Source organism: Heteronotia binoei, chromosome 5 (genome assembly GCF_032191835.1).
Source record: "Heteronotia binoei isolate CCM8104 ecotype False Entrance Well chromosome 5, APGP_CSIRO_Hbin_v1, whole genome shotgun sequence".
In the NCBI taxonomy this organism is placed as follows: Eukaryota; Metazoa; Chordata; class Lepidosauria; order Squamata; family Gekkonidae; genus Heteronotia; species Heteronotia binoei.
This window is the reverse complement of record NC_083227.1, coordinates 2,974,287-2,986,700: the sequence shown is the minus strand read 5'-3', so window position 1 is coordinate 2,986,700 and position 12,414 is coordinate 2,974,287. Positions and strand designations below refer to the sequence as shown.

At 44.5% G+C, this 12,414-nt stretch overlaps 2 protein-coding genes across 2 annotated transcripts in view; one reads left to right on the top strand and one right to left on the bottom strand.

Moving 5' to 3' along the window:
* The window catches only part of LOC132571389 (zinc finger protein 850-like), a gene marked incomplete at its 3' end in the record, with an annotated part of 552,489 nt that overhangs the window by 92,146 nt on the left and 447,929 nt on the right, over window positions 1–12,414 (bottom strand). The window lies entirely within an intron of this gene.
* LOC132570883 (zinc finger protein 420-like) lies at window positions 6,296–7,822 on the top strand. Its single transcript, XM_060237523.1, has 2 exons — window positions 6,296–7,305; window positions 7,351–7,822. Exons 1-2 carry the CDS (start codon window positions 6,320–6,322, stop codon window positions 7,820–7,822), a joined length of 1,458 nt encoding a protein of 485 aa, XP_060093506.1. The 5' UTR covers window positions 6,296–6,319.

The window sequence follows — 12,414 nt, the reverse complement described above, 5'->3', positions numbered from 1 at the left end:
ACTCATCATAAGTGAAAAAATCATCAACCTCTATCCCCAACTGGTTAAGTTTGGACATAAGTCCTGCTGTCCTGGATGAAATATATGGGTCTCTTTTCATACAATCAAGAATTTTGAGCCAGAATTTAAACACTGCAATCCAGGCTCTTCTCTCCACCAAAAACTGACCCACTTCAGAGCAGAGAGCAAAGTAGGACACACATTTTGGCATATCAAGAATTTGTCTAAAGAATGAGACTTTAATGCCCTCCACTTTCCTGGTAAATGCTGAGATCCATATAGGGATACCATAGAGAATTTGCGCTAGAATTTGAACACCTTAATTGCTGCTGGAACTAATTGGTTGCCCCTTGCAAAGAAAAACGGTTTAATTTGAGCAGCCGAACATTTAGCCAAGTTGGCGGTGTTGTTACGATGTGAAACCCAGCTTAACTTTTGATTAAAAGTGATCCCCAAGTATTTAAAATTTTTTGTTTGCTCGATTGTTGAGTTGCCAATAAACCATCTCTGTGGGTGCCAGCAATTTGAAAGACAACTACTTTAGATTTGGCATAACTGATAGAGAGTAAATTACAATTACAGTAGTCATAGAAGGCATTCAAATACCTTTGCAGGCCCACACTTGTGCAAGAGAGGATGGTAGTGTCATCGGCATAAAGTAATAAGGGGACCCCTTGGCCTGCTAGTTTAGGCGGATGATCATTAATAGGATTCAAAAATTGTACCAGGTCAGTTAAAAATAAATTAAAACGATGCGGGGCCAGCTCGCAACCTTGTTTAACCCCCTTTAACACTGGGATTTTGCTACTCAAGTCACCACTAGAAGAAAATTTCACTTGGCAAAAAGTATTAGAATGAAGTTTCCTCAAGAGAAACAGCAGACGAGGGTCCATTCCCAGGTAACCTAGCTTGATCCATAGTTGGGCTCTATCTATTGAATCAAATGCACCCTTCAAGTCAATGAAGGCAGCATATAATTTTTTTGTCCCAGTATGCATATATTTTTCAGCCAGAAAGGCCAGAGTGCAGCAATGGTCCATAGCAGATTTGCCTTTGGAGACGGCAATTTGTTCAGGATGTATGATGTTGCCTAGGCGCATCCAGTCAGTTAATCAGAGTTATAAATGTTTTGCATACCATTTGCCCACTAGAGATAATAAACTAATGGGGCGGAAATTTTCTGGTAACTCCAACCCCCCCTTTTTGTAAATTGGGATAATTATAGAATCAAGCCAAGAGTCTGGGATGGAGCCATGCAGATCAATGAAAGAGAACAATTTTGCAAGGGGCAAGAACCACCAATCGGCAAACTTTGTGAATACCTCAGCAGGAAGGCCATCAGAAGCTGGTGCTTTACCCGCTTTTAAATCCTTCAATAAATCACTGATTTCCTCTAGAGTTACTGGAGGCCAGACCGGCATATCAGTAACTATGGGGTTTGCTAAGATAGGAGGGGATACACATGGAGCAGCAAAAATGTTAGAGAAGTAATCAACCCATGTCTGCGCAGAAATATTTGGGTCAGTAACAGAATTGTTTTTTAGATTACCTGAACTGATTCTCCAGAAAGCCTTATGATCATTAGATTTTATCGAGTGGTAAAGTTGGCCCATTTATTCTGAAAGAAAACTTTCTTTTTGGATGTAATAAGCTCCAGGTAGGCTGTCTTATAAGCAATGTAGGCCTTAATTTTTGTTGGGTCTTTGGAGTGACAGGCCTCTTTAAATTGTGCTCTCAGTTCTTGTTTCCAAGCTAAACAATCTGTATCGAACCAGCTAGAGAAACTAGACCTAGACAACTACAGTAATCAATTAATAATGAGAATCGTCTGAATTGGAATTTATGATTGAATCCCTTAATCTGCACAGTGCTTCAGAGCCAAAGAGGGAAGAAAACTCTCTTTCTAGGGCTGGGGACCACTTGATTTTTTTTAGAACATTCTCAGAGGCCTTCAAAGATTGGGAAGATGATACCATATTAACCTCCAGATCCAGACAGAATTAGTGGCAAGTGGTCACTTTCTGTGCGCAAATCGATGTAAAAGTTATCGATAGATGACAAAAGGTTGGATGAACCCAAACAAAAATCTATCACACTGCAACCCGTTATTCCACATGTTAATCACCCTTTTATCCGTTCTAACCCTACTGTTTAGCAATTTCATTGAGTGCCTATGAGTTCTTGCATTATGAGAAAGGAAGAAAAGTACGTTTTTCTCTACTTTCTCCATCCCATGCATAATCTTGTAAACTTCTATCATGTCACCCCGCAGTCGACGTTTCTCCAATCTAAAGAGCCCCACACGTTTTAACCTTTCTTCATTGGGAAAGTGTTCCAAACTTTTAATCATTCTAGTTGCCCTTTTCTGCACTTTTTCCAGTGCTATAATATCCTTTTTGAGGTGTGGTGACCAGAATTGTCACAGTATTCCAAATGAGACCACACCATCGATTTATACAGGGGAATCATGATACTGGCTGATTTGTTTTTAATTCCCTTCCTAATAATTCCCAGCATGGCGTTGGCCTTTTTTATTGCAAACGCACACTGTCTTGACATTTTCAGTGAGTTATCTACCACGACCCCAAGATCTTTCTCTTGGTCAGTCTCTGCCAGTTCACACCCCATCAACTTGTATTTGTAGCTGGGATTCTTGGCCCCAATGTGCATTACTTTGCACTTGGCCACATTGAACCGCATCTGCCACGTTGACGCCCACTCACCCAGCCTCAACAGATCCCTTTGGAGTTCCTCACAGTCCTCTCTGGTTCTCACCACCCTGAACAATTTAGTGTCATCTTCAAACTTGGCCACTTCACTGCTTCCTCCCAACTCCAAATCATTTATAAACAAGTTAAAGAGCATGGGACCCAGTACCGAGCCCTGCGGCACCCCACTGCTTACTGTCTTCCACTGCGAAGATTGCCCATTTATACTCACTCTCTGCTTCCTATTAATTAGCCAGTTTTTGATCCACAAGAGGACTTTTATTTTTTTATTGTTATTTTTAAAAGTTTTATTGATTTCAACTACCAAAAAAAAAGCATTGCAGAAGATACATTAAAAAGTGGGGAAAAGGGGCCTTGACAGAATGGGAAAAACAGAAACAGAAACCAGTACAAATATATCAATTATAATTCCACCTCCCAATAAAATGCTCAAATCATTCTACGTACAAGTATAAAAATCTCCTTAAATATTACCTTCCTTTCTTCCTTTTCTAGAATAAAAAAGGAATGATTTCTTTTAATCAACTAGTAAAGCAATGTAAATCTAAACAGTTCTTCTTAAACACAAATTAAATATAACCAGTTAAGAAAAAATCTTTTTTCTTTCAAAACTGTCTCATTGCCAATTTTTTCTAATTTAACTTAAGCCTATAATAAGCACTAATTAAGTTGTTGATTTAGCAGAATCCTTATTAAAAGAAGCACATAAAAATAATTTCTTTTTCCTTAGCAAGTTACATAAAATACAACTAAATAATTTATCTATCTCCGTCTAAACCATTTCTCCTGATAACATATTAAAAGCAAGTCTGCCAAATTACCAAGTCTACCAGATTCCACAACAAATATGCTATCTGCCTTTTCAACCTTTGTTCCTATTCTTACATCATTATAAGCAGTCTCACTAAATAGATAAACTGTCAATACATCTACTATATAGAGAAATATGTTAACTACACTCATTAACATTACTTCTTCAAGATCTCCCATATTCTTTTAAAGTTTAACATCTGTTCATTATTAATGGTTACATGTTTATTTATTCACAAGGGAAAAAAAGAACCCAGATTCCAGAGTCCTTCCCAAAGATTAAAAACTTTTAAGTTCCTTTGGTTTCTGCACCCATATTGCATCCGAGGCAGCCCATTTAATCACAGTTTACCTTTTGATATCACATTTCACTTCTTAGTCAGAGTTCCTTGTTCAACCATTCACCAAAGCAGATAAAAAAATCCAAAATCCTTTTTTCGAAAGGCTTTCTAAATCCTAAATTTGTTGATTGTAGTGCAGCTTTTCTCTTCTCAACATGGCCTGCCCAAAAACCACAAGGAGAAGCTATGGCTGACCCTAGGCCATGCTAGCAGCTGCAAATGCAGGAGTGGGGAATCAAACTTGGTTCTCCCAGATAAGAGAACTATGGCTGACCCAAGGCCATTCCAGCAGGTGCAAGTGGAGGAGTTGGGAATCAAACCCAGTTCTCCCAGATAAGACTCCACACACTGAACTGCTACACCAAACTGGCTCTCCTCAGTAGTTAAAATCACCTATTATGACACAGTTTTTACGTTTAGCCACTATCTCTAATCCTTCCATAGTATTATAATCGTACTCCATCTTTTGATTTGCTGGAAGATAACAAACTCCCATAGTTAATTTTCCTTATGGGCCCTCTATTTCGACCCAAAGCATTTCTAGAAGGGAATCTAATTCTCTGACCTCAGTCTTACTGGACCGTATATCCTCTCTGACATACAGAGCCACCCCACCTCCAACCCTTCCCTCCACATCCTTCCGATATAACTTCTATCCAGGAATCACCTTGTCCCACTGATTCTCCTCATTCCACCAAGTTTCTGAAATTCCCACAATGTCTATGTTTTCCCCCAACACTAAACATTCCAACTCCCCAATTTTACTTCAAACACTTTTAGCATTTGTATACAAACATCTATAATTTCCAAGGTAAGATAGCCCCGCAGCCTTCCTTCCGCTGCCTCGAGACTTTGGCATACAGTCCATACTGTTTGTCACCATCTCAGTGGACAACTCTGATCCATTACCCGGTAGAAAAGTAATATCTAACCCTTCATCTCTTTGAGATGAGTCATCCCGAACCAGAGACATTTAATCTCCTGTCGGCTTTCCCCCAAGATTTAGTTTAAAACTTGCTCTGCCACCTTTTGATTTTAATCGCCAGCAGCCTGGTTCCTTCTGGGGACAAGTGGAGACCATCTCTTTTGTACAGCTCCCGCTTGTTCCAGAAAGCGTCCCAGTGCCTAAGAAACTTAAACAATTCCTCCCTACACCATCGTCTCATCCACACATTGAGACTTCTAATTTGTCCCTGTCCCTCCTGCTTTGTATGTGGAACAGGTAGCACTTCTGAGAAAACTACCTTGGAGGCCTTGGCCTTAAGTCTCCCGCCTAGCAGCCTAAATTTTTCCTCCAGGACCTCACAACTGCATTTCCTCACACCATTGGTGCCAACATGCACCACGACCACTGGCTCCTCCCCAGCACTGTCTTTCAGCCTATCTTCTACACGCGTATTGTCCGCTACCTTCACACTAGGCAGGCAAGTCACCATACGGTCAGTACACGGTTTTGCCACCTAGCTGTCTACTTGCCTAAGGATCAAATCCCCAACTACAAAGACCCCCCCTTCCCTCCCTGCCCATGGATGGTACCTTGGCGCGAAAGGATACCCACTCACCAACTGAAGAAGAGGTCCCTTCTGAGGGCGCCTTCCCCTTGTCCTCAGAACGGTGTCTTCTTCCCTCTCAACCCTCATGTTCCCTGGCAGCAAATGTGCTGAATGTAGAAAAAGCTCTATAGGAGGTTGACCAGGAAAGGCAGACAGACAGTTCAGGAGTCAAAAATGCGTAGTCATGAATTAGGAGTTTGTGGTAGGTGCCTTGGCTCCTTGCATGAGTTATGATTCAACTTCCCTCTTTATTCCAGCAGGAGATGTTGAAGAGCCAGTTGGGGAATTTCACGGGTTCTCACTGGAAAAAGCCAAGATTGAACAGGCTGAAGGAAACTTTGAGAACAGAGATGAACCACAGAGGCAGGAAGGAAACCGTACACTGAAAAGGGGGGTTAAGAGCATTCCTCGCCAAGGAAGCAGGTTCCATGAAATCCCTGTCTGCAGCCGTCACCAACAGACTCTTTCAGGAATGAAACTGTTCATCTGTTCAGAGAATGGAATGACATTCTCCGGTCAAAGGAAGGCATATAAATGCCGTTATTGTGGAAAGTACTTCAGATACAGAACACAGCTTTTAGTACACCAAAGAATACACACAGTACAGAAACACATCGAATTCTCAGAGTATAGAAAGAAGCTCAGTATGAATTCCAGTCTACAAAAGAACCAAAGAACCCACACAAGGGAGAAACCTTTTGAATGCTCAGAGTGCGGAAAGAGATTCAGTCAGTGTGGCCATCTTCAGTATCATCAGAGAACCCACACAGGGGAGAAACCGTTTGAATGCTCAGAGTGTGGAAAGAGGTTTCGTTGCAGTGGTCATCTTCAATCACACCAAAGAACCCACACAGGGGAGAAACCTTTTGAATGCTCAGAGTGTGGAATGAGATTCAGTCGGTGTGGCCATCTTCAGCAGCATTTTCGAACCCACACAGGGGAGAAACCATTTGAATGCTCAGCGTGTGGAAAGAGATTCAGTCGGTGTGGCCATCTTCAGCAGCATCAGAGAACCCACAGAGGGGAGAAACCTTTTGAATGCTCAGAGTGTGGAAAGAGATTCAGTCAGAATGGCAGTCTTCAAAAGCATCTAAGAACCCACACAGGGGAGAAACCTTTTGAATGCTCAGAGTGTGGAAAGAGATTCAGTGTGAATTCCAGTCTTCAAAAGCATCTAAGAACCCACACAGGGGAGAAACCTTTTGCATGCTCAGACTGTGGAAAGAGATTCAGTGTGAGTTACAGACTTCAGCAGCATCAGAGAACCCACACAGGGGAGAAACTTTTTGAATGCTCAGAGTGTGGAAAGAGATTCAATATGAGTGGCACTCTTCAGAGGCATCAGAGAACTCACACAGGGGAGAAACCGTTTGAATGCTCAGAGTGTGGAAAGAGATTCAATATGAGTGGCACTCTTCAGAGGCATCAGAGAACTCACACAGGGGAGAAACCGTTTGAATGCTCAGAGTGTGGAAAGAGATTTAGTTTGAATTCCAATCTTCAGAATCATCAAAGAACCCACACAGGGGAGAAACCTTTTGAATGCTCAGAGTGTGGCAAGAGATTCAGTGCCAATAATGGTCTTCAACAGCATAAGAAAACCCACACAGGGGAGAAACCGTTTGAATGCTCAGAGTGTGGAAAGAGATTCAGTGCAAATAATGGTCTTCAACAGCATAAGAAAACCCACACAGGGGAGAAACCGTTTGAATGCTCCAAGTGTGGAAAGAGATTCAGTTTGAATTCCAGTCTTCAGTATCATCAGAGAACCCACGCAGGGGAGAAACCGTTTGAATGCTCAGAGTGTGGAAAGAGATTCAGTGCAAATAATGGACTTCAACAGCATAAGAAAACCCACACAGGGGAGAAACTGTTTGAATGCTCAAAGTGTGGAAAGAGATTCAGTTTGAATTCCAGTCTTCAGTATCATCAAAGAACCCACACAGGGGAGAAACCGTTTGAATGCTCAGAGTGTGGAAAGAGATTCAGTCAGAATAGCCATTTTCAAACGCATCAGAGAACCCACACAGGGGAGAAACCTTTCGAATGCTCGGAGTGCGGAAAGAGATTCAGTCGGAGTGACACTCTTCAGCAGCATCAGAGAACCCACACTGGGGAGAAAGCTTTTGAATGTTCAGAGTGTGGAAAGAGATTCAGTCGGAGTGGCACTCTTCAGCAGCATCAGAGAACCCACACAGGGGAGAAACCTTTTGAATGTTCGGAGTGTGGAAAGAGATTCAATTGCAGTGGCACTCTTCAGAGGCATCAGAGAACCCACACAGGGGAGAAACCTTTTCAATGCTCAGAGTGTGGAAAGAGATTCAGTGTGAGTTCCAATCTTCAAAAGCATCACAGAACACACACTAGGGAGAAACTTTTTAAAGATTAGAGTGTGGAAAGAGATTCTATGTGAGTTCCAGCTTTCAACTGCACTGAAGAATGCAGACAAGAGAGAAACCATTTGAATGCTCAAAGATTCAGTTGTAGTGACCTCCTTTAACAGCATCTAAGAACACACAGGGGATAAACATTTTGAATGCTCAGGGTATGGGAAGATATTCAGTTTGAAAGCCAGTCTTCAAAAGCATTTAAATGCTCGATAGCGTGGAACGAAATTCAATCAGAGTTAGAATCTTCAGGAGCATCAAAGAATCCACACAGAGGAAAACCATTTGGAATGCACAGAGTATAAAAGAGATCCAGCATGAGTTCCAGTCTACAAAAGTGTCTAAGAATCCAAACACAGTGTTGAAGGATCTTGCATCACAGTTGCATTCTTCAACACCCAGGGCTGGCACATACGAGTAGGCCAAGTACTAGATGACCCTGGAGGTCCCTTCGGACTCGATGATTCTATGAAGTAGGCAGCTGCCTAGGCCAAGAACCTGTCCTCCGGGCGGCTAGCTTTGCTACTGAATGTCATTATTATGAAAGCCAAGCAGTTTCTATGCACATGCTGGAAAAGTGAAAGTAACAGAACTGCCAGGTAGATCATCTAAGTGACAGAAGGTGGCTGGTTGCCAGATTGCATCAGCCTGGACAATGTCAGCATGACTCAGCAGCAAGCTGATTGGTTACCTGGGTGGATGGTTTGTATAAATGTACAAAGACACTTTACTGTGTGTGGGATATGTATGGTGGAGTTGCAGCGGAGCATTCTGTCGGTTTGGAGAGTGGAGATGTAAATAAATTGTATATGGTGGTTTTATCACTGCTGTGTGCAAGCCTTCATTCTTTGTGTCACTAAAGACCACCCTCACTAAGCACAGGCGCATCAACAGGGTTATGGGCCCAGCACCCTTCCACTGCACCTGTAAGCTCTGAGAAAGGTGGTGAAGAAGGACGCTGAGGTGCTCCAGAAGCTGTCTTGGAGGAGAGGACCAGCAGTGGCTGAACGTCAGAGGCTGAGCAGGATGGCTACAGCAGCAGCTACTGTCCTGGTGGATAAACTAACTACCACCAACTATAATACATGGTCGTTGAGGCTTGAGCATTTCCTGAAGCGAGAGGGGCTATGGGACTGTGTGTCTGCTCCTCCCGAGGATCCCACGCTGGCAGAGACTGTCCAGGACTAGAAGACTCTTGCCACAATCATCTTGAGTGTGTCTGTTGACCAGCTGATGCATGTTCGAGGGCACCAGAAAGCGAAGGAGGCTTGGGAAGCCCTCAAGGCCGTGTATGTCCAGAAATCAGCAGGCTTGCCGATATCTCTAACTCGGAAGCTGTACAGGAAACGAATGCTGGCCGGGGAGTCGATGAGGGACCACCTCGACGGTATGTCTGGGTGTTTCCAGGAGTTAGAGCAGCGGGGGAAAGCTGTGCCTGATGAGGACAAAGTCTATCTAATCCTCAGCTCTCTACATAAGAGGTTTGACATGCTTTTAATGGCATTTGAGGGCCAGGATTCAGATAAGCTGACTTTGCCGTACATAATGGGAAAGCTCCTGGCTGAAGACCAGAGGCAGCTGGAATGCAAAGAGCAGGCTGACCGCGACCGCCGAGAGAAGCAGAAGCCTGGGGGAGGCGTTTCCAGCTGGCAGGCAGAGCCGGAGGAGAGAGCTTTACAAGTAAAAAAGAAAAAATGTTACATCTGCGGCCAAATCGGGCACCTGCGGAGGAGTTGTCCCCAGCAGAAAAGAGGCTGGCAGCCGTAGCTGGAATGCAAAGAGCAGGCTGACCGCGACCGCCGAGAGAAGCAGAAGCCTGGGGGAGGCGTTTCCAGCTGGCAGGCAGAGCCGGAGGAGAGAGCTTTACAAGTAAAAAAGAAAAAATGTTACATCTGCGACCAAATCGGGCACTTGCGGAGGAGTTGTCCCCAGCAGAAAAGAGGCTGCCAGCCGTCTTCAAGGACGCAACAAGCAACTCTGGTGAGAACTGGCTCAGGGCTACAGGGTGTGCCATGGCTTATAGACTCTGGAGCAAAGCAGATGTTTTGCTGCAAGGAGGAGCTGTTGCATGACATCAAGCTGGCCAGTCTGTAAGCCTAGCTGATGGCCGGGAGGCTGATGTGCTTTGCCAAGGCACTGTGCATTTTCCAGGACTAAACTATACCTTTGATAATGTACTTTGTGTGCCAGCTTTGGAGATGAGCCTGCTAAGCGTCTCAAAATTAGCAACAGCTGGTTTCACGGTATCTTTTGATGTTAATGGCTGTAAGATACTGAAAAAAGGTAAACTGTTGGCAAAGGGTGTGTTAAAGGAAAATGTTTATGCGTTAGACCAGGCGGTGGGAAAGGCACAGGCAGTGTGGAATAAGCAACCCCACAATAGGTGCATTCATTGATTGCACAGACGTCTGGGACACGCAAGCTATAATACTATCAATAAAACACTGGCTATATTGCAAGGGAATAAGGTTGATAAATGTGATGTGTTCCTAGACTGCAATATATGCAAAGAAGCAAAGTCTAAAGCATTCCCAGTAGCGAAAAAGAGTGACTGGGTGTCAGAGAGACCACTCCAATTAGTGCATGCAGATGTAGTGGGGCCGTATGCACCCAGTGTATCAAATAATGGTTTAATCATAGTAGATGACTACAGCCACTTTGCGTGGGTGTATGCAATTAAGCAAAAGTGTGATGTATTTCCAACTTTCCAGTACTGGGCAAAAAGATTACAAAGGCAATTAAACTGCAAAATAGCAGCTCTCCAAAGTGATATGGGAGGTGAATTTATGAGTAAGAACTTTGAGACTTATTTAAAAGAGGAAGGCATTAATCACAGAGTTGCCAACGTCTCCTCTCCAGTGGAAAATGGCGTGGCCGAGTGAAGAGGCGGCGTCCTCCAAACCATGTGCCACGCCCTACTGGCAGACAGTGCACTGAAATTGGCATATTGGGAAGAAGCATTAAAAACAGCTTGTTTTATCTCTAATAGATTGTGGACTGAGAGGAGTAGAACAGAGCAGAGCAGCTCTCAAAGCTGAGACAGCTGGAGAAGTTGCTGAGAATTTCTGAGTTTTGGAAGACTTCATTCTGAGGTTTGTGGGGCTGCCTAAAATTCTGAGGCGTACTAGGTGGGGAACTGCTGTTTGTTTGGTCTTAGTTTGCTCTTTGTTTGGTTGAGTGGGCTAAAAGAGAAAGAGATTGAGAGTGATTGCTGCTGATTGCTGAGGAGTGCCTCCGCTCCACCCTCTTTGCATTTTAAGAGAGCCAGTTTGGTGTAGTGGTAAAGTGTGCGGACTCTTATCTGGGAGAACCGGGTTTGATTCCCCACTCCTCCACTTGCACCTGCTTGCATGGCCTTGGGTCAGCCATAGCTCTGGCAGAGGTTGTCCTTGAAAGGGCAGCTGCTGTAAGAGCCCTCTCCAGCCCCAACCACCTCACAGGATGTCTGTTGTGGGGGAGGAAGGTAAAGGAGATTGTGAGCCGCTCTGAGACTCTTCGGAGTGGAGGGCGGGATATAAATCCAATATCATCTTCTTCTTCTTAAGCTGCGCCTTGCCAAAGGCTGAGCACATCTCACAGAGGTCTGAGAGGAGCAGAAGAGAGCAGAGCAGCTCTCATAGCTGAGACAGCTGGAGAAGTTGCTGAGAATTTCTGAGTTTTGGAAGACTTCATTCTAAGGCTTATGGGGCTGCCTAAAATTCTGAGGTGTGCTAGCTGGGAAACTGCTGTTTGTTTGGTCTTTGTTTGCTCTTTGTTTGGTTGAGTGGGCTAAAGGAGAAAGACATTGAGAGTGATTGGTGCTGATTGCTGAGGAGTGCCTCTGCTCCACCCTCTTTGCATTTTAAGCTGCACCTTGCCAAAGGGCTCTTGGCCTGTGGCTCTTGGCCTGGGGGCTCCCTAAGGACCAGGAACCCAGATCCCTAATTTCCTTGTTCTCCCAATAAGGTAAGCTGACCCTCCAGAAGGGGAGCCACTTAAACAAACAGCATTTAAAGAGGACTGTATATTTTAAAATATATATATCATGAAGATAGAATGCCAGCAGAGGGTTGGGGGCTTTCCAGTTTTGCACTGAGTGTCACATGTACGACTATCTGCCCAAAGGACAAAAGTCTTGGGTGTGTGCTCGATGCAAGGAGCTCCTGGTCCTCAAGGAACGAGTTCGTACCCTTGAGGCTGAGGTGACTGGCCTGGAGAAGCAGACACTGTGAGTTAGGCACTTGGGGAAGACTCTCGGGGGCGTATTAGATGAGCCCCACTTTGAACGTAGCAGCCCCGTTGCTGCCAGAGAGCGCGAGGGTCAAGAGGGAACACGGCACCGTGCTGAGGATAAGGGGAATGCGCCCTCAGAAGTGACCTCTTCTTCGGTTGGTGAACGGGAATCCTTTCACGCCAAAGAACCATCCCTGGGCAGGGGGAGGGGGGGGGTTGGTAGTTGGTGATTCGATCCTTAGGCAAGTAGACAGCTGGGTGGCGAAACCGCATACTGACCATATGGTGACTTGCCTGCCTGGTGCGAAGGTAGCGGACATTACGCATGTAGTAGATAGGCTGATAGACAGTGCTGGGGAGGAGCCTGTGGTTGTGGTGCATG